The sequence below is a fragment of the Suncus etruscus genome, chromosome 1 (assembly GCF_024139225.1).
Source record: "Suncus etruscus isolate mSunEtr1 chromosome 1, mSunEtr1.pri.cur, whole genome shotgun sequence".
Taxonomy (NCBI): Eukaryota; Metazoa; Chordata; class Mammalia; order Eulipotyphla; family Soricidae; genus Suncus; species Suncus etruscus.
The window spans coordinates 205,523,406-205,543,963 of NC_064848.1; the positions used below are offsets into that span (position 1 = coordinate 205,523,406).

General features: G+C 55.6%; 2 protein-coding genes and 1 non-coding gene across 3 annotated transcripts; 1 reads left to right on the top strand and 2 right to left on the bottom strand.

The window, feature by feature from the left end:
* The first annotated feature begins 2,313 nt into the window (after nt 1–2,313).
* LOC126030484 (small nucleolar RNA R38) lies at nt 2,314–2,384 on the top strand. The gene has a single exon (XR_007503125.1). It is a non-coding gene; the product is annotated as a small nucleolar RNA R38 (small nucleolar RNA).
* Nucleotides 2,385–5,667: 3,283 nt separating this feature from the next.
* ST6GALNAC2 (ST6 N-acetylgalactosaminide alpha-2,6-sialyltransferase 2) lies at nt 5,668–18,837 on the bottom strand. The gene is made up of 9 exons (XM_049777259.1): nt 18,708–18,837; nt 14,722–14,782; nt 11,694–11,862; nt 10,858–11,026; nt 10,457–10,595; nt 8,505–8,608; nt 7,276–7,359; nt 6,568–6,664; nt 5,668–5,919 (listed from the first exon to the last, which is right to left on the bottom strand). The coding sequence occupies exons 1-9, from the start codon at nt 18,833–18,835 to the stop codon at nt 5,677–5,679; spliced, it is 1,194 nt and encodes a 397-aa protein (XP_049633216.1). The 5' UTR covers nt 18,836–18,837; the 3' UTR covers nt 5,668–5,676.
* Nucleotides 6,640–8,235, bottom strand: LOC126013629 (uncharacterized). The gene is made up of 2 exons (XM_049776737.1): nt 7,276–8,235; nt 6,640–6,664 (listed from the first exon to the last, which is right to left on the bottom strand). Exon 1 carries the CDS (start codon nt 8,233–8,235, stop codon nt 7,360–7,362), a length of 876 nt encoding a protein of 291 aa, XP_049632694.1. The 3' UTR covers nt 6,640–6,664; nt 7,276–7,359.
* Nucleotides 18,838–20,558: the final 1,721 nt, after the last annotated feature.

Sequence of the window (20,558 nt, forward strand, 5' to 3'; positions counted from 1 at the left end):
TACCATCCATGCTATCTCTCGCCGGCCCCGGCTTTGTCTGATTTTAAACACTCAGATCTAAAGCAATTTTAAAAGAGCCTTGCTTTTTTTGGATTTCGCTCTTTCAGATTCTGGGAAATGCCTTGGGACCTCACCATTTTCAGGGTGAGAACACAATCTTTCTCTAAGGGTAAGATTTTTCGCTCTTGCTTATGCCTGCAGGCAGTTTGGGAATTCCCGTTCAAGTTAGCTGATTTTGGTAGGCCAGAATGGGGTTCCCCTGGTGAGGTTACTGCTCCCATAAGGGAAGTGAGGGATTCTCAACTGGGCTCTTCGCCAGGGCCTCACAAACGGTATTTGTGCTGTTAACCATCTGAGGTAATGTTTTCTTCCTCTGCTGCTGCTGATCCGTGGTGAAAGGAACATTAATGATTCCAGCTCAGAGGCAACAGGGCCAAAGGATTTCAGGGAAAGGAAGCACCATCAGTTGTTGCCAAAGAAACCAAAAAAGGGGCTGGGCAGTGGCGCTAGAGGTAAGGTGCCTGCCTTGCCTGCGCTAGGACTGACCGCGGTTTTATCGCCCCGGTGTCCCATATGGTCCCCAAAGCCAGGAGCAACTTCTGAGCACATAGCCAGGAGTACCCCTGAGCGTTACTGGGTGTGGCCCAAAAACCAGGGAAAAAAAAAGATCCCTGAGAATGGAGCTGAAGGGTAGTGTAGCACAGGGGTGAGAGTTAGGGGTGCTTGACCATTCATGTGGCCTCTGGGTTCCAGTGTCCAGCACTAGCAGGCTTGAGCTACTCTGTATCTCAGGGCCCATAACTTTGAGTCCTCTGGCCTGTCACTATTGGGAGTTTGCCCTTGCACACTGCTTGGAAGCTCCCCCCAAAATGAAACAAAACTGAGTTTCGCTTGTCCATTCATTTGATTGTCTTTGTTTTTGTGGGCTGTTTTTGGTTTTTGGGTCCACACTGCCGTGCTCAGGGGTTACTCCTGGCTCTGCGCTCAGAAATAACTCCTGGCAGGCTCTGGGGACCATATGGGATGCCGGGATTGGAACCACCGACCTTCTGCATACAAGACAAGCGCCTTACCTCCATGCTGTCTCTCAGCCCCATGGGCTGTTTCTTTAGAGGGGGCCCACACCCAGAGATGGTCAGGAATTATTCCTGGTGTTGCATGGGGTGCTGGGGGCAAACTTGGGTTGGCCCTGTGCAAGGCAAGTACTGTCCCAATCCCTTGTTTTTTGGGTCAGAGCAGTGAAAATGACCAGGTTTGGTGGGTTAAGTTTAGATTGTTAAAAGTTTGGTGGGCCCGGAGAGATAGCACAGCGGTGTTTGCCTTGCAAGCAGCCGATCCAGAACCAAAGGTGGTTGGTTCGAATCCCGGGTGTCCCATATGGTCCACCCGATGCCTGCCAGGAGCTGAGCAGACAGCCAGGTAGTAAACCCCTGAGCACCACCGGGTGTGGCCCAAAAACCAAAAAAAAAAAAAAAAAAAGTTTGGGGATTTTCGATTCCATTATTGTTTACTTTAGTTTGGATGTTTAGTTCTGTCCTTTAACACCATCAACCACTTGGCCCCTGGCCACCATCCTTTCATATTTGGGTTTCTCTTCCACTCAGTTTCTTTCATTTCTCCCTCACTATACTCAGGGACCAAGGATATTCTTGGTGACATTCCAATGTGGGTAGAGGGAATCAAATCTCATTTAATTCTACCTATGGGGGTGGAGGAGTGATCTGGGGAGAGATCTGCTCTCCAACCTCCTTGCTCCAACTCACCTCCAGGCTCTCAGTGCTGAAGGGGTGAGCCTGGATTGTATTTATATTTGCCTCAGGGGCCTTGGCCAGTACTGGGGATCAGCCTTGAGGTCTGCTGCTTGCTGGATCTCCAGCCCCCAACTCCACCTTTGCGAAAGGTTGGAACAGCCTGGAAGGTAGTGCCAGTGCCCCCCAGCCCCATGCAGGCATTTGGGGCCAGCTTCTGCCTGCGGGTATGCAGGAGGGATCTGGGGCAGTTTTGGCGGAACTGAGCTGTGATGATGCAGTTATCCCTGTCTGAGGCGCAGAGGCGCCTTCTCGTGCGGAAAGTGCACGACTGATGCTCAGTGGTCACCTTGCCTTGACTGGAAGCCCAGGAGGGTCCCTGAGTCCTAGAGCAACCTCTTCCCATTTCCCCGGTCCAGGTACAGCCTCAGCCCATTCCCACTGAAGCAACTTCCCAGAAGACCGGAGCTGCCCTGCTATGAACCCTGTAAGTGAAAGGGATGTTCCCCGTGTCCTTTGTTGGAGCCTTTCTTCTTTGCCCCTCAGCTGGCCATGAGCAGCACCCCCAAGCCTGTGATGCTTCGTTATCCCTGTCTGAGCAGATCAGCTGAGGGAAAACCATATTCTGAGGCTGGGGGAGCAATCTAGGTTTTCTAAGGGGCTGCTGGGAATCCAGCTAGAGTGTGGAGTGAGGTACCAGCTGTGGGCTGTCCTCTGCTCTCCGTCCTGATAGTCAGGTAGCAAAGTGGCCTGGGGGAGGCTGGACTCCCGTGGGAGTGCCAGGTCCGAATGGGCATCAGTTGCAGCCACATAATGGGGAAAGCTTTGGGGAGATGCTGAGTTTGGAGATGGGCCCCGCAGCAGCTGGCACCTGGGGGTTGGCTTGTGGGCTGGGTCAGTGGGGGTGGGGGACAGAGGCCGAGCCTCCCTCCATGCTGGGGCTGCCTGGAGTTCCATCCCTAGAACCCTGAGCTGGGAGTGGCACCCGAGTACCACTGGGTGTATTTCGCTCAGAAACCAAAGCATAAGAGGGACTTGGGTGGGGAGCTAGCACAGGTGAAGGCACCATTGTATGAGGACCCCAAGACACAGGGTCAGTTTGGGCCCCGTGGTTGGTCAGTTTGGTTCTTTTGCCTTCACAGGTCGGCTCTGCCACTCATTGCAGTGCTGGAACATTCCTACAGGACCCTCACCGAGTGGCTGAGGGGTGAAGGTCGCTGGCAGCAAAAGAACTGAGGGTGTAGCAAGGACACCCAGAACCCATTGAGGAGCCTTGGAACCATGGAAGCAGTTGGGCGGGGGGATATGTGGAGAAGAGTGTCCCTATGACTTCTGAGATTGGGGTTTCCATTTTGAAGTTTGAATAAATCGTTCAAAGGGCTCGTGTTGTCAGCACGAGGGGGTACGGAGCCTCCAAGTTATCCCCAGCCTTTATATCAGCATTCTCACACAAAACTTTCTGGGTGGGGCTGTAGTGATGGCACAGCGGAGGGCCTTGCCAAGCCAACATGTCAGGGGTAGCCCAAAAACCAAGAAAACAATGTTTTGGGCCGGTGAGGTGGCACTAGAGGTAAGGTGTCTGCCTTGCAAGCGCTAACAAAGGAATGGACCGCGGTTCGATCCACTGGCGTCCCTTATGGTCCCCCTAAGCCAGGGGCAATTTTTGAGCACTTAGCCAGGAGTAACCCCTGAGCATCAAACGGGTGTGGCCTCAAAAGCAAAAAAAAAAAAAAAAAGAAAATGTTTTGAGGGAAAGAATTTGGTTTTGGCTTTTGGGGCATAACTGGTGGTGCTCAAGGGTTGCTCCTGGCAGGTTTGGGGGACCATATAGGGTGCCAGACATTGAACCTAGGTCAGCCATGTGCAAAGCAAACGCCCTACCAGTGCTCTCACTCTAGCCCTGGTTTTATTTTTGGGCCACACTTGGTGGTGCTGAGGAGTTACTCCTGGCAGGCTTGGGGACCATATGGGATGCCAAAGATCAAACCCAGGGTCCATCCCAGGTTGGCAGCATGCAAGGCAAATGTTCTTTTTTTTTTTTTTTTTTTTTTTTTTTGGTTTTTGGGCCACACCTGTTTGACGCTCAGGGGTTACTCCTGGCTATGTGCTCAGAAATCGCCCCTGGCTTGGGGGGACCATATGGGACGCCGGGGGATTGAACCGCGGTCCTTCCTTGGCTAGCGCTTGCAAGGCAGACCTTACCTCCAGCGCCACCTACCCGGCCCCCCCAGCGCCACCTACCCGGCCCCGCAAGGCAAATGTTCTATTGCTGTGCCATCACTCACCTCTATAGTTTGTTTTGTTTTGGGTCATACCAGGCGTCGCTCAGGGCTCACTCCTGGCTCTGCACTCAGAAATTGCTCCTGGCAGGCTCAGGGGGACCATATAGGTTGCCGAGATTTGAACCACCATTAGTTCTGGATTGGCTGTGTGCAAGGCAAACTCACCACCGTTATCTCCCTAGACCCTCTTTTTTTGTTTGTTTTTGGGCCACTTTGGTGACGCTCGGGTTACTCCTGGCTGTGCACTCAGAAATCGCTCTTGGCTTTGGACACCATTCGGGACACCAGGATTCGGACCACTGTCCTGGATCTGCAGTGTGCAAGGCAAATGTCCTACCACTGTGCTATTAAGTTTTGTGGTTTTTTTTGTGTTTTAACCAGGAAAAGGACCAAAGTGGGTGCTGGGTCACATAAGTGTTTCCTTCCCTTCCCCCTGTCGCCCTGAGCAATTTAGTGTGCCATGAGAACTCTTCCACACGGGTGCCTTATGTTGGCCAAACTCTGGTCATTCACTGGTTTGACTTGATGGTGAAGCTACATTTCGCCTGTATTGATCAAGGGATAAACCTTTCCCTTATGACAAAGGCCAAGCACACTATGTGCTGTACTGCGTGTTTTCTTTGGTAGCCACAAAATGGCTTTCAGGTCCCTCATGGATTGATAGCCACAAACAACTTGGAATGTGACCCCACATGGGAGGGGATGTGGGTAAGGGAAGGGCATAGAGTGCCCCTAGGCAATCCTGGCACAATGGTGTTGCTTTAAGGTCCTTCCAGGGTTGTCCTGCTTGGGCCCTTGCTGGAAGGGCTCTAGTGCCAGCTGGGGATTCAGCTGCCCTCCGGAAGCAGTTGTCTCTGCTTGGCTCAGCTCCCCAACATCACAGCCAGGGCCAGTTCAGAGGTGGTGCCCCACCACCCACTTTACCTGCCTCACCCTAGAGCACAATCCAGGGCTTTGTTAACACTTCTTGGGGGTGGGGTGGGGAAGCTCTTGAGGTTCCGGCTTAGTCTTTCTGGAGGAATCTAGTTCATTAATTACCTAATGTCATACCTGGTGGCCTATTATGGTCATAACTTTTAGTTTTTGGGCCACACCTGGTGATGCTCAGGGGTTATTCCTGGCTCTGCACTCAGGAATCATTCCTGGCATGATAGGGAGACCCTATAAGATGCCTGGGATGACTGTGCAAGAAGGCAAAAGTGTCCTAGCTATCTTCCCCCACCCCACCCCCTGGTCATAACTAGTGGGTAAAGGAACTGACTGGGCTTAAATTTGCAGAGCCTCCAGGACTTCCCTTATTTAACACCATCCCTGGCTGCTCTCCCCCATCCTTGGCCCCTAATAAGCAGTGAGCGAGGCAGCTGTGTCTATTCTTTATGCAATAAGCTAGCTTCGTATCAACTCGATGTCTGGCCTTCTGCCTACAGCAGTGTGATCTCCTTGGAAAAAATTTGCTTCTGAGTCCTAAACGGTGTATGCGGTGGTCGGGGGTATATATGCACGTGCAGGAGGAGGTTTCGGGCCCGGATGAGTGTCCCTCAGGGACTCCTAAACCTAGGGCTGCTCACTAGCCACTCGGAAGGCTCCTGGGCAGAAGCTGCTCGGTCCTGTTGTCTCAGGCAGTGCCTTGGGTCCCTTCCTGGTCCTTATGGCCCTGGCACAGGTGTGGAAGGCTCCTGCCTAGGAGACAGGATGTCCAGTCCCAGATGAACCTCTGAAGGCTTCCGCTGGTACAGTCCGAGGATGCCTGCCTCATGCAGAGACCTCCAAAGCTCTGCCTCCAGCAGTGGGTCGTGGTTCACATAGAAAACCAGCGGCTTCTTGACGCGATCGAAGTAGTGGTCAGAAAACTCATGGTAGTTGGCGGTCATGAATCCGTAGGCGCTAACCTGGATGAGGGTATGACACATGCTGGACTGACTGGCACGGAGGACGTGGCCCCCAGCATGCCCCTGGCCCCTTAGGTATGGTTCTGTAGCTAGACGGGGAGGCCTGTGATGGCTTCCCTGAAAGTTGCCTCTTTCTGGGGAGTGCTGGGGGTTCAGTGGGCCGGGCCCTAGCCCTGTAAGGGGGGTTAGTGGGCTGGGTCCTGGCCCTGTAAGGGGGTTCAGGTGGCTGGACCCCAGCCAGCCTGGTAGGGGGCTGACCCAGGTTCAATCCCAATACTGCACTGGGACCCCAGACCAGGAGAGGTCAATGAGCACTGCCGGATATGGTCCAAACTTTCTAAAACCTAGACTCCAACACGTGTGTGTGACTGATGGTGTGTGTGTGTGTGTGTGTGTGTGTGTGTGTGTGTGTGTGTGTGTGTACGTACACGCATGTGCGTGTGAAACAGTGATGGCTTGTGCTAGGGATTCCAGAGTGGCTGCTCAGGCAGTTGGGAACAGTGGAGGACTGCCGAGCCGGTCAGTCCAGGAGCTCAGGATGGAGAGCAAGTTTCATGCTCGCCTTGGCTGAGAGCTGGTCAACCCACGGCCACCCCAGCCCAGCAGTGCTTCAGGCATGTCATCCGAGTGGGCCCCTGGAGGTCATACCTGGTCACAGAAGTGCAGAGCTGTGAGCAGCATGAGAGCCCCGGTTGTCGGCATATATACGTCTCCAAATCTAGCCTTGCGCTTGGATTTTAAAAACCTGTCAGCACAGAGGCACCGAAGCTGTGGCGGGGGTTCTAGTCGGGTCGGGGCCCACCTGCCTTAATCCTCTTGGTCTCTTGCCTGGGAAAAACCAGCTAAGGGGTCAAGACAGGGGTGTGAAGTGGAAAGATTACCCAGGAGGTGGCCAAGGGTGGGTTCTGCCTTCACCGCAGGACCAGCTCCCAGCCCCTCATGCCTTCAGACAGGGCCTGTGTCCAAGGTGCTGAGTTTAGGGGGCCGGAAGTGAGGCCCAATCACTCGGCCTCTGGGCACAGCGGGCACCTCCACTGCTGGGCCCTACGGGTGACCTGTGGCATACTATGCCCGCTACGGGACGGGCAACCCAGAATGTCTCCGGCAGATGCCCCTTAAGCAGGAGGGTAGCAGGAGGCCTTGAAAGCTGACTTGGTCTGGTACCTGTCATTCCTGTGCCTTGCAGGTCCCCATCCCGGCCCTGTGCCTTTGGAAGTCACAGTCTTGGGGAGGCTAGGGCAGCCCTCAAACACACACACACACACACACACACACACACACGAATACACGCACACACGCATACATGTACTCCAGGCTGCTGTACCTCTCTGACCCCCAAACACGCACACCCTGTACCTCTCTGTCACGTAGCTAATGAAGTTAGGATGCAGGAGTTTGAATTTCCTGGCAGAGGCTTCTGGTCCGAAGTAAGTCTGAGGCCTAAGAGTCGCGGAAGAAGTGGACAGAGCGGCCAGCCCCCTCCAGGTTCCCGGGCATGACAGGCGGGAGGGACAGAGATCCGGGCAGGGTGGTCAGCAGCCGGCGGGCGCGACGCGGGCGCGGTTGGGTGTAGAAGCGGGAGAAGGGCGTGTAGAAGGTGGCGGGCAGCGAGGTGGGCACCACATGCGGCTTCCCGCTCACCAGCACGTCGGGGGGCAGCGTGTAGGACAGCGACGAGGGCGGCGTGAACAGGGCCGGCGGGGTGGGGAAGGAGCTGCGGGTCTGCGGCTGGCGAGGCGGCGGTGGCAGCAGCGGGAAGTAGAGGGAGTCGGGAGGGGGTGCCCGCTCCCGGTCGGGGCCCTGGGGCTGGCACGGGAAGGGGCAGGGGAAGCACTGGTTCTGGGGCAGCTGCGAGGTGGGGGGCTGGAAGAAGGGGGGCTCCTTGAGGAAGCGGGGCACGTACGGGGCGATCTGCGAGGGGATGGCCCGTGCCGGCCCGATGTAGGTGGCCGAGATGGCCGGCCCGAAGTAGGACGGAGACCTGACCAGGCCAGCGGGCGTCAGGGACGGGTTGCGGGACAGGACCTTGAAGCCCGACTGAGATGGTGACTTGGAGGTGGGCGGGGTGGGCACCTGGCCGGACCCTCGTGCCACATGCTGGACGTGCGGGCTGGGGGTCAGGGAGGAGCCCCGGGAGGACGGCTGGGAGGCGGTGGGGGGGGTGGCGGGGTGCGAGGGGACCCGGGTGGACCCCCGGGTCGGGGACGGGGAGGGCGCAGTGCCCGAGCGGTAGCCCTTGGACGGGGAGTGGTGGGAGCGGGACTGGGAAGGGGACTGGGTGGGGGACGGATTGGGGGTCTGGGAGGGGGAGCTCATGGGTGTTGGGAGGTTCGCGTCCACCTGATGTTCCTCGGCAGACCCCCCCAGCGCCAGGCCTGCCCGGGTCTCATAGGCCCCTCCTGGAGCCCCTTGACCCGGTGCCCAGTGGGTGGGGGCCCATTGTTGGGTCAGCATGGGGGGTGGGGTCCCCGGAACCCCAGCAGGAGCTGCTCTTGGTGGGGGTGTTAGGTGGCCTTGGGAACTGGCTTCGAGGCTGGGGGGTCCCTGTTTCGCACCGCAGTGAACCCACACACACACACTCTCACCTGTCCCCTTCGTCTCGGCCTTCAGGGACACACTGGCCCAGCAGGGCTGATCTGAGCATCACGTAGTCTCGGAAGTCCGAGGGGATGAAGATGTAGCGCAGGTCCTGGGGGGCCAGAGATGGGCTCTTGGAGGAAATGGGCCACAGGCAGGGCCTGCAGGAAGGGAACCCCCAACCCTGGGTTCCCCTTGGCCTGCAGCACCCAGAGCCCGCGGGGAGTGTGGTGGTGGTCTCAACAAGGCCCCAGGCCTGGGTGCTCCCATCCCAGCCCTCTGGGGTCTGTCCAGGGCTGATTGCACCACAAGGATTTCCCCACTGACAAGTGCAGCTCCTGGGTTCTGCGGGGTGGGGAGTCTTAAGCAGTCCCCTTAAAGCCCTCATGGCTCCGATCCCTCTCCCCTAGGCTCCCCAGAAAGAGGCCCCGAGTTAGACTCTGTTAAGGACTAGAGTTTTAACACTACATGGGGTGGGGATCCCCAGCACCCCACATGGTCCCCTGAGCCCTGCCAGGAGTCAGCCCTGAGCACAGATGGGGCACCCCAGGAACTAAAAACAGAAACAAACAAACAAAACCCAGAAGCAACACAAAACACTGTTGAGGGCCCCCCCAATTTCTGGCCCCTTGAAACTGCCTGATAATAAAAGTGTGAGCCCTGAGCACAGAGCCAGGAGCAAAAATCAGCCCTGAGCACAGAGCTAGGAGTCAGCCCTGAGCACTTTTGTTTGTTTGTTTTTTTGGTTTTGGGCCACAACCGATGACACTCAGGAATTACTCCTGGCTATGCGCTCAGAAATCACTCCTGGCTTGGGGGAACTATATGGGATGCCAGGGGACTGAACCGTGGTTTGTCCTAGACTAGCATGGGCAAGGCAGACGCCTTACCGCTTTGCCACCGCTCCGGCTCCTCACTTTTCTTTTTTTTTTTTTGGTGTTTGGGTCACACCCGACGGCACTCAAGGGTTATTCCTGGCTCTGAGCTCAGAAATCGCTCCTGGCAGGCTCGGGACCATATGGGATGCCCTGGGTCTGCTGCAGGCAAGGCCAATGCCCTACCCCTGTGCTATCTCTTTGGCCCCAAGCCCTGAATGTGGCCCAAAGACAAAAGCATTCGTTCCTTCAGGCACCAGTGTCAGGGTGACTTACAAAGCCATGACTGATGACTCAGATGGATCCTTGTGTTCAAGTGGGGCGTCAAGCTCACTTGAACTCTGTACCAGAAGCAGAAGTTTCTAGAAACCAAGCCAGCCAGTGATGCTGTGCCAAAGCTTTTTTGTTTTGGGGCCACACCCAGTGGTGCTCAGGGGTTACTCCCAACTCTGCTCAGGGATCACTCTTAGCGGGGCATGGTAGACCATCTGGGTGTGCCAGGGATGGCACCTGAGCTGGACACGTGCCAGGCCAGTGCCCCCCTCACTGTGCCATTCCTGCGGCCCATGCCCTACAGAATCTTTTTGGGGTCCTCCAGAGGCACCAGAGAAAAGTGCTGGGATGGATCCACAGTGGGGAGCCAATAGGCAGACCCCAGTCCTGTCTGCTACCTGGTCCCGGCCTGCACAGGTCTGGGAGGACTATGGGACACACATCTCTGGGGTCGAGGAACAACATGAAAACAGCCGAGCCCTTCAGTATAAGGCTTGATATCCCAATGATTCTAGGTGGGGGGCCATCCAAGGACAGGCTGGGGAGCCTTTTCCCAGTGCAGCATGAGCTTGGGTGATGGTGGATGGGGGGGCCCCAGCCCTCACAGGATGGGTATGGTTCACATGTGTACCCACTTGTGCACCCAGCTTCTGGGTGTGCATTCCTTTCTGGGGGGGGTTCCATGCCTCCTTCATCAGTGTGGTGTTCCATCTTGGGGTCCTCCACGTGTATGCCCAGATCCTGACACAATCCAGCCCATTGATCAGGGACCGGGCTTCCCGGTACCCACCCACTAGACCTTAGGGGCGCACCTGGCCTTGGGGCACAGAGGTGAAGCCCAGATTCTGATAGGTGATGAGCGAGTTCTTCATGGTGTTGACGGTGAAGCCGTAGAAGGAGGTCCGGGTCCCCACATCCTGCTCAAAGCCTCTGATCACGGCGCCATTAATCCTGGAAGGTCACACACACCTTCTTGCTTCTCCCCGTGGGGCTCGCCCCTCTAGTTGCCCCAGACCTTCTGCAGTCGTCCCAGGACCCTCTCCCTGCCCACTAAGTGCACCATGTTTATATAATCAGGCCTCCTCCTCCCTCCCAGGGACTCTCCAGCTGGTGAGACCCTCTGTGCTGTCCTGGCCTGCCCGGGGCCAGGCCCAGCGGGAGATACCTCCTAGTTCTGTCTGGGGCCAGTCCCCCACACCCCTGCTCCACGCACCTGAAGACATAGTCGTGGGCGTCGATGTTGGGGCCCTGGTGGGAACCATTCAAGATTCCCCCGTTGCCCACCACAGCGCAGCGGACACAGGGGGGGCGCGGTTCCTGGGAACCCCCAAATAGCTCCGTGCTGTCTGAGCCATTCAGGAGGCTGAGGGTGGAGGCGATGGCTGTGGGTAGGGGTGGGGGTCAGGAGGGAGGAATGGGGGCACTCCAAGGCTGAAGGAGGAAGGTCGGAGCAAGACCCCCAGGAACTGGAATGACTAGTTGTCCCAAGGTTATTTCCAGAAGAAATCAGGGGGTTGGGAGGGGGGGAGGGAGGCAGGGAACTGGGGGTGAGTCCCTCTAAAGTGGCCTACAGCTTTTGGAGGCAGCCTTGTCTGGGTCACCTTTGAAAATGGGTGTCTCTATACCAGGAAGCCCCAAGATAGTGAGAGCACTGGACAGGGCAGCCCCAGCCCCCTATGGGTCTCTTAGGGAGATGTACAAAGGGTTAGGTGATATATAGCAGGGCAGGGGATGTGTAAAGGGTCTGGTTTTTTGGGGGGATGTCACACACAGCAGCGCTCAGGGGTTACTCCTGGCTCTACGCTCAGAAATCGCCCCTGGCAGGCTCGGGGGACCATAGGGGATGCCGGGATTCGAACCACTGTCCTTCTGCATGCAAGGCAAATGCCCTACCTCCATGCTACCTCTCCAGCCTGGGGGCTGGGGTTTAGGGGTGGAAGCCATCCTGAGAAAAGGGCACAAAGTAGGGCTCTGCACCTCCATTGTGAGGCCTTCAGCAGGGCTGAGACCAGGAGATGGGGTGAGGTTAGAGGTCAAGAGCACAGTCACCTTGATGGGAAAAGCCCTGCCAGCCATAGGGGGCTTTGCGTTGGCTCAGGTTGACCCAGAGCTCCGGGGTGAAGAGATTCCCCGCCAGCAGCACTGGGATGGAGAGGTTGAAGAGTCTCTGGAAGCGGGGGTGCCTCTGGATGGCCCCAGGAAGGGAGTGCTGACAGGGCTGGGTGTGGGGAGGGGGGGGGAATGAGAGAAGATTGGACACTGGGACCTCGAGTCAGAGACCCAGATCCAACAGGTCATCAGAAGTGAGAGAGAGAGAGAGAGAGAGAGAGAGAGAGAGAGAGAGAGAGAGAGAGACAGAGAGAGAGAGACAGAGAGAGACAGAGACAGAGAGAGTCAGAGAGAGAGACAGAGAGAGACAGAGACAGAGATAGCACAGCAGTAGGGCCTTTGCCTTGCACCTGACTGACCCAGGACAGACCCGGGTTCGAATCCCAGCATTCCATATGGTTCCCCGAGCCTGCCATTATAGTGTCACACTTTCTAGGAGATTGGTGGAGGTTTGGTTTCCACAGAGCTCCTAGGGAGGGAAGGCATTTCCCATTCCCCTTTCCACCCAGAACAGGGAAAGCTGTTCCGGTTGCATAAGTCCAGGGTAAATAATCCATACAGACAGGAGGGTTAAGAAGAGGCAAGAAGGTAGGACACAAAATCCTTTTCCAACTGCCAACTGCTCCAAAACTCTAGAGCGCTTAGCTAGCTGCAAAAGGAACCCTGTCTTCCCAGCTTAACTCCAATTTATTCAGATCTAAACAGTGTCCCCTACCTGAAAGGTCGGGAAACATACCAAAGAGAAGTATTATGAAAGCTTCTAAATACTTAATATGCCAGGAGCAATTTCTGAGCTAGGAGTAACTCCTGAGCACTGCTGGGTGTGACCCAAAAACAAACCAAAAAGAGAGAGAGAGAGAGAGAGAGGAGAGAAGAGAGAGAGAGAGAGAGAGAGAGAGAGAGAAGAGAGAGAGAGAGAGAGAGAGAGAAAGGGAGAGAGAGAGAGAGAAAGGGAGAGAGAGAGGGAGGGTGGGAAGGAGAGCAAAAGAAGGAGAAACGGGGAGAGGGAGAGACCTCCTTGTTTATTTTGTTTGGAAGCCACACCCTGCAGTGCTCAGGGGTTCCTCCTGGCTCTGTGCTCAGGAATCATCTTAGCAGGTTCCGGGGGATCCTATGGGATGCCGGGGACCAAACCCAGGTGAGTCACATGCAAACAAGCACCCTCCCCGCTGTCATATCTCTCCAGTCCCATTTCTGGGCCTCCTAATTCTTCACCTTCCATTTAGGGGCATCTTTGGGGGGATGTTTCTCAGAAAATGGGTAAGGAGCCCCATTCTAGGCTCTGGGACCCTAATCCTAGCTTGTCCTCTTGGCCATGGCACTTGTAGGATTTCTAGCTGGTGCCTACACGGACCCCATGTTGGATCTCTGACCCACCACTGGGGCCCTGATGTTTGCAGTGTTGGAGACACAGGATGGTTGGGGTATCGGGTATCAGAATTTGGGAGTTTTTCAAGTTCTACCACTTGAATTGTTTCTCAATTCCTGAAATCAACACCCAGCACTGTTCAACGACCACATGAGGTGCTGGGGACCCACTGCACTATCTCTCTGACTCCTGATCACCCCTTTTGTTTTTTTTTGTTTGTTTTTTTTGGGTTTTGGGTCACACCCGGCGGTGCTCAGGGGTCACTCCTGGCTGTCTGCTCAGAAATAGCTCCTGGCAGGCACGGGGGACCATATGGGACACCGGGATTCGAACCAACCACCTTTGGTCCTGGATCGGCTGCTTGCAAGGCAAACACCGCTGTGCTATCTCTCCGGGCCCTTTTTTTTTTTGTTGTTGTTGTTGTTTTTTGGCCTGATCACCCCTTTTAAGTCCTAATCACCCCAGAACTCTCGGGCTTGCCCGGGTTCACTGTGGTGGAGCTTGGTGAGGCAGGGAGTGTGGAGGTTAAGTCAAAAGCCCCATGACAAGGGGTTTGGCCTCTTTGCACCTCAGTTTGCTCATTTGAGCTCCTAGAGTTGCGACAAGACTCAAATTGAGAGGAACTGGGTCCAGCAAGCAGTTGAGATGACGTGTTTGTGGGCCGGGGTCCCAGCAGAGCAGGGCCTAGAAGGTTCCAACACCCTCCTCCAAATGTCTGTCCAGGGTCCGGTGCTTGCTCTGGGCATTAGAAAGTAAGACAGGGGCCCGGAGAGATAGCACAGCAGAGTTTGCCTTGCAAGCAGCCGATCCAGGACCAAAGGTGGTTGGTTCGAATCCCGGTGTCCCATATGGTCCCCCGTGCCTGCCAGGAGCTATTTCTGAGCAGACAGCCAGGAGTAACCCCTGAGCACCGCCAGGTGTGGCCCAAAAACCAAAAAAAAAAAAAAAAAAAAAAAAAAGAAAGTAAGACAGGACTAAACTTTCAAGACCCATCTTGCAGAGGCTGGAGAGATAGGGCAGTGGATAGGTTCTTGCACATGGCCGACCTGGTTTGGATCCTTGTGACATCGCATGGGGTTCCCCTCAGCCCCGCCAGGGGTGATTCAAATACCAAAACCAGGTTGCAGATCAATAGCATAGTGGGTAGGGCATCTGCCTTTGCCTTGCATGTGGTCGACCCCAGTTCAACCTTCAGCATCCCATATGGTCCCCCGAGCCTGTCAGGAGTGATTCCTGAGCACAGAGCCAGGAACAACCCCTGAGTCTTGCCAGGTGTGCCCCCCCCCCCCAAAAAAAAACACCAAAACAAGGAGTTAAAGAGATAGTACAGTGGAAAGGGAGGCTAATTGACCTGGGTTTGATCTCCAGCATCTCATAGGTTGCCCCGGCCACCACCAGGAGTGATCCCTGAATGCAGTCAGAGGTAACCCCGAGGCCACCAGGTGTGACCCCAAAAATTAAATAATAAAATAAAATAAAAACAAATAAAGATACATCTGTGAATGTCTGAGTGACCCTTGCCTTTGGGGTATAGGAAACCCTGAGGGGAAACAGTCTGTGCTCACAACCCTTTCTCCCCACCTGCGTACCCCCATTTACCTTTCTGGTCCAGGCACTCTGCTGCTTTAGTGTTGAGAATACATGTGGGGGCAAGATGGTCCTGGGAGGCAGAGAGAAAGAGGGGTCGGTGGGACAGACCATCTGTTTTGGAGTCTGCCTTGGTCCCCCAATTTCCGGTGGCTCAGCACTCAGCAGGCTCTGGGGTCTTTCTCCCTGCAGGCTTGAAACACAGTTACGGGGTTTTGGCACTCCGACAAAGCCAAGATGAGCCACCCCCATACTAATTTCCTAGGGGTTCCCCAGCCCAGGCACAGGGGAAGGTGAAAGGGTGCATGAATGGGCACCCCTTCACTTTGGGGGGGCCTCCTGATGCTTCCCCAGTCCCGATGAACATGTAAAAGAATGGGGCCTGTAGCCTGACGCCCTGGGCTGGGGTGCCTTCTATGGGGACCCCCAGATCCTATCTAGGATTAGAACCCTGATCCATGCAGTCATTTTTTTGGGGGGCCATTCCCAGAGGCTCTCAAGGGTTACTCCTAGCTCTGTGCTCAGAAATCACTCCTAACAGACTTGGGGGGTTATTTGGGATGCTGAGGAACAAACTCGGGTCCATCACATGCCGGCTGCTTGAAAGGTAAACACCTACACTGTACCATCACTCTGACCCTGTTATCTTTTTTGTTTTGTTTTATTTTGGGGCCACACCAAGCAGTGCCCAGGGGTTACTCCTGGCTCTGTGCTCAGGAATCACTCATGACGATGCTCAGCACACCATATGGGATGCCAGAGATCAAACCTAGGTCCATCTTTGCCTTTGCCACATGCAAGGCAAATCCCCCCATCATCACCTGTACTATTCCTCTGGCACCCCCAGAAAAAGCTTTGTCCTGAAACAGCCCAGCTCCTTCAACTGGGAGTAACATGACAATGTGGGGTCAGATGCTTTTTATTTTATTTTATTTAATTTTTGGTTTGTGGGTCATACCTGGCAGCACTCAGGGATTACTCCTGGCTCTACGCTCAGGAATCGCTTTAGGCAGACTTGGGGAACCATATGGATGCCGGGATTCGAGCCACCGTCCTTCTGCATGCAAGGCAAACACACTACCTCCATGCCATCTCTTCAGTCCCCTGGTCAGGTGCTTTGTGACTGTGCATAGGAAAGTCACTGTTGCTGAGCCCACTGTGGTCTTAGCCCTTATCTCAGAATCAATCTGTCACAGTCCCAGGCTTTTCTCCAAGTAGCAGCCTGGAAAAGGGCCAGAGTGATAGCACAGCAGGAAGGGCATTTTTCTTGTACTCAGCTGACCTGGCCTTGATTCCCAGCACCCCATAGGGGCATTTAAGCATCCCCAGGAGTGATTCCTGAGTGCAGAGCCAGGAGTGAATCCTGAGCATCACCGGATGTGGCCTCAAAACAGAAACAACTGAAAAAGGTGCCATGACAGAAGTTGAGGGCACACTGGATGGTTTGGGGACAGGGCCTGTCTCAGCGAGGGGCATTTGCTTTGGCTGTGGTCTGCAGCACCGCCAAGAGCCTGCCTAAAACTGAATAGAAAAGGCAGATGAGGGCCCGGAGAGATAGCACAGCGGCGTTTGCCTTGCAAGCAGCCAATCCAGGACCAAGGGTGGTTGGTTCGAATCCCGGTGTCCCATATGGTCCCCCATGCCTGCCAGGAGCTATTTCTGAGCAGACAGCCAGGAGTAACCCCTGAGCAAGGCCGGGTGTGGCCCAAAAACCAAAAAAAAAAAAAAAAAAAGAAAAGGCAGATGATTGTGCGAGTCATGTCTTGCTGCTTATTTTCAGTGCCTGTTCCGGGGGACACAGGTTCATCCACCCCATGAAGCGCCTGCAACAGGGAAGACAGAGAAAAGGCCATTCCCCAAAGGAGCAGGCAGAACCCCAAGTGTCCTAACTGGGTTTTAGCAGCTTGTGAGGAAACAACGACCTCCTGTTATCTGCCTCCTGTTGGGGATGGGGTGGGGACATGGCCCCACCTGCCTGGACCTGGAGGGGCTGGGCACAGAGTGGCGTTCTAGGGATACTGGGGTGAGGGGCAGGTGCATGGCTCAGCCCCAAGGATCTTGCAAGCCTGGGCTGGCTCTAGGGAAAAAGTCCAAAGGAATCAGACACCAGTTCTAATCCAGTAGGTCCCTTTATACCACCTGAAATAATCCTACTCTGGGCAATGGCCCGGAATAGGCCCCCAAATTAAAACAACCCAATATAAAGCACAGTTGGGCGGGAGGGGCCGGGCGTTGGGCCAGACCTACATGCGGAGACCCGCATGGGGGTTCCCTCCCCAAGCTCCTCCACCCCCTTGGGTTCCTTAAACGCTGAGCCAGGAACAGCCCCTGAGGACCACTGGATGTGCTCCCCCAAAGAGAGACCAAACAAAAATCTGTTATGAGCTCTGCAGGTTTGCCAGTGAGTGAGATCACACTTTCTGCTGGTGGGAAGTGGGGGTTACTTCTGAGGGCAGCTAAGGAAACTCCCCCAAAATTTTTGGTTTGGGAGACACACAGCGGCACTAGGGGTTTACTCCTGGCTCTGTGCTCAGGGATCATGCCAGAGATCGAACCTGGGTTAACTGCGTCAAGGCAAAACCCAACCCTTGGGGCCGAAGAGATAGCATGGAGCTAGGACGTTTGCCTTGCATGCAAAAGGACACTGGTTCGAATCCCGGCGTCTCATATGGTCCCCCGAGCCTGTCAGGAGCGATTTCTGAGCATAGAGGAGCCAGGAGTAATCCCTGAGCGCTGCTGGGTGTGACCCAAAAACAAACAAATAAGAAAAATATCCAGGGCCCGGAGAGATAGCACATCGGCATTTGCCTTGCAAGCAGCCGATCCAAGACCAAAGGTGGTTGGTTCGAATACCGGCGTCCCATATGGTCCCCCGTGCCTGCCAGGAGCTATTTCTGAGCAGACAGCCAAGAGTAACCCCTGAGCATCGACGGGTGTGGCCCAAAAACAAAAAAATAAACAAAAAAAAAAAAAAGAGAGAAGAAGAAAAATATCCACCCCTCCCACTGTGCTGTCACTTCTGTCTTGAGACCCCTCCCCAATTCAGAAGAGCTAGCTGGGCTCTGGTTTTGCAATCCCCCCCCTTCTTTTCTGGAACATTGAAGGATTCAAAGGGGAGGGAATGGGGGAGTGCGGAGTGTAGGCCAGGTGGACCATAAAGTCAGCACCTGGCCTGGTTCTGTAGCTGCCAGAGCTTTTCCAGAAAGCCCTTCATCCCACATGCAGGGAGAGACTTGGAACAGGGTGGCCTGGGAGTCTGGGAAGGTATAGGTGCCTTTCCGGCCCCCCAAATCCAGGCCAACGCTGGTGCACCCGGCAATGCAGAAGAAAAAGCCACACTTCTTCAATAAGGGGGACGTGGGGCCATAAGGGGGACCTGGAGATAGCAGAGCGGTAGGGCGTTGGCCTTGCAAGCAGACAACCCAGGATCAAACCAAGGTTGTTTGAATCCTGGCATCCCATATGGTTTCCTGAGCCTGCCAGGAGCTATTCTGAGCAGGCAGCCAGGAGTAACCCTTGAGCACCGCCGGGTGTGGCCCAAAAACCAAAAATTAAAAAATTAAAAAAATAAGGGGGACCTTCATCCAATCTCACTGAAGTGGGGGGTACCAGGACAAGCGAAGGGCCCGGTTTAGCAGATGGTTCTGGGGGGGACAGATCGCACCCCCTGGGACTCTCCTCTTGGCAGGAGCCCACGAGGTGCTTCATAGAAGAGACAAGAGCGCCTGTCCCGGGCAGCAGGGCGGGTGGGCAGAGCCCGGGGGGGCCCCTAAAGGAGAGCATGAGGTCCCTTCCCCAGGGCGCACTCCAGACACAAAGGGGGAGACCGAATCTGGACCTTGGAAATGACCCCAACAAAGGCAACGAAAGTGGGAACCTCCGTTCCCCGGCAGAGACTCGGGGTGCGCCTGGAGCAGGTTTCTGGGCGCCCCGAGCCACCCCAGACCCTGGGCAGCCTGCAGGTCGCCCTCCCGGGTGCGGCCCGCTCCAGCCCCTACCTGGCTCGGTCCCTGGGCCCGGGGTGTCTCTGCATCGCCCTGGGGTACCAGCAGAGGAGGGTCCCCGCGCACAGCACCAGGAGCAGCGGCAGCAGCAGGCGGCAGGGCCGGGCCCGACAGAGCCCCATGAGGCCGGCCGGACGGCGACGCCGAGCCCAGGGCTGCCCGGGACCCAGCGGGGCGGCGGTGCCAGCGAGCCCGCCCGTTGCGCGCTGGGTTCCAGGGCCCGGAGCGCACGCGGGGCGCGGGGCGACGCCGTCTCCTGCCGGCGGGGCCGGGCACTGCAGACTCGGGGTGACCTGCCCCAGGGGGGTACAACCTTGGGGTTTCGGGGTGGGTTGTCTTGGAGTCTGGACAAGCCAAGGCCAGCCACCGGAGGAGCCCCTAGGCGGGTTCCGGAGGCCCCAGCTGGGCTGGGGAACTGTGAACCCCCCTGTCTTTCAATTGTTTGTTTGTTTAGATTTTGGGGACACACCTGTGGTACTCAGGGGTGACTCCTGGCTCTACACTCAGAAATCACCCCTGGCAGGCTCGGGGAACCATATGGGATGCTGAGATTCGAACCACCGACCTTCTGCATGAAAGGCAAACGCCATACCTCCATGCTATCTCTCCGGCCCCTTTTATTTATTTGTTTGTTTGTTTAGATTTTGGGGACACACCTGTGGTACTCAGGGGTGACTCCTGGCTCTACACTCAGAAATCACCCCTGGCAGGCTCGGGGAACCATATGGGATGCTGAGATTCGAACCACCGACCTTCTGCATGAAAGGCAAACGCCTTACCTCCATGCTATCTCTCCGGCCCCTTTTATTTGTTTGTTTGTTTGTTTAGATTTTTGAGTCACACCTGGTGCTACTCTGGGCTGACTCCTGGCTCTGCTCAGGGATTACTTCTGGAAGGCTCCCGGGTCCCTATTGAATGGATGGCAGGGATCCAGACTGGTTGGATTAGATGAAATGTGCAAGGCAAGTGCCCTCCCCGCTGTGCTATGCTACCACCTTGGCCTTGAACCCCTATATCTTGAAGCTGACTGACCTTATGAGGTGGGAGCGTGTCTCTTGCCAGTGCACAGCAGGCAGCACCTTAGAACCTCCCAACTTTCGGGGCTGGAGAGATAGCACTATGCTAGGGCGTTTGACTTACAAGCAAGCTGACCCGAGACAGACCCGGGTTTGATCCCTGGCATCCCGTATGGTCCCCTGAGCCTGCCAGGAGCGACTTCTGAGCACAGAGCCAGGAGTAACCCCTGGGCACCACCGGGTGTGGCCCAAAAACATACACAAAACAAAAAAGAATCTCACAACTCTGTAAAGGTGGGACCAGAGAGGTAGTAGAGGGGTTAAGGGTTAGGGATCTCATACCTTGAGCACAGTTTGGGTCCAAATCAATCCCTGACACCAGATGCTGCAGAAACACTGACAGGAGTGATCCCTGAGCACAGCAGGTTTTTTGTTTTTTGTGCCACACCCAGTGATGTTCAGGGGTTACTCCTGGCTCTGCACTCAGAAATCGCTCCTGGCTTGGGGGACATATGGGATGCCGGGGGATCGAACCAAGGTCCGTCCTATGTCAGCCGCATGCAAGGCAAAAGCCCTACCGCTGCACCACCGTTCCGGCCCCAAACACTCTGAACTCCTCAATCCTCTCATGACCTTTCACGCTCAAGAACTGCCTTGTGGGGCCGGGCAGTGGCGCAAGAGGTAAGGTGCCTGCCTTGCCTGCGCTAGCCTTGGACGGACCACAGTTCGATCCCCCCGGCGTCCCATATGGTCCCCCAAGCCAGGAGCAACTTCTGAGCACATAGCCAGGAGTAACCCCTGAGCGTTACTAGGTGTGGTCCAAAAACAA

Coding starts and splice junctions, on each gene's coding strand:
- ST6GALNAC2 (XM_049777259.1), bottom strand. CDS start 18,835: ATGGGGCTCTGTCGGGCCCGGCCCTGCCGCCTGCTGCTGCCGCTGCTC. Junction 14,783..18,707: donor GGGCCCAGGGACCGAGCCAG/GTAGGGGCTGGA, acceptor TCTGCCTCCCAG/GACCATCTTGCCCCCACATG. Junction 7,360..8,504: donor GGCCGAGACGAAGGGGACAG/GTGAGAGTGTGT, acceptor CGCGACTCTTAG/GCCTCAGACTTACTTCGGAC.
- LOC126013629 (XM_049776737.1), bottom strand. CDS start 8,235: ATGAGCTCCCCCTCCCAGACCCCCAATCCGTCCCCCACCCAGTCCCCT.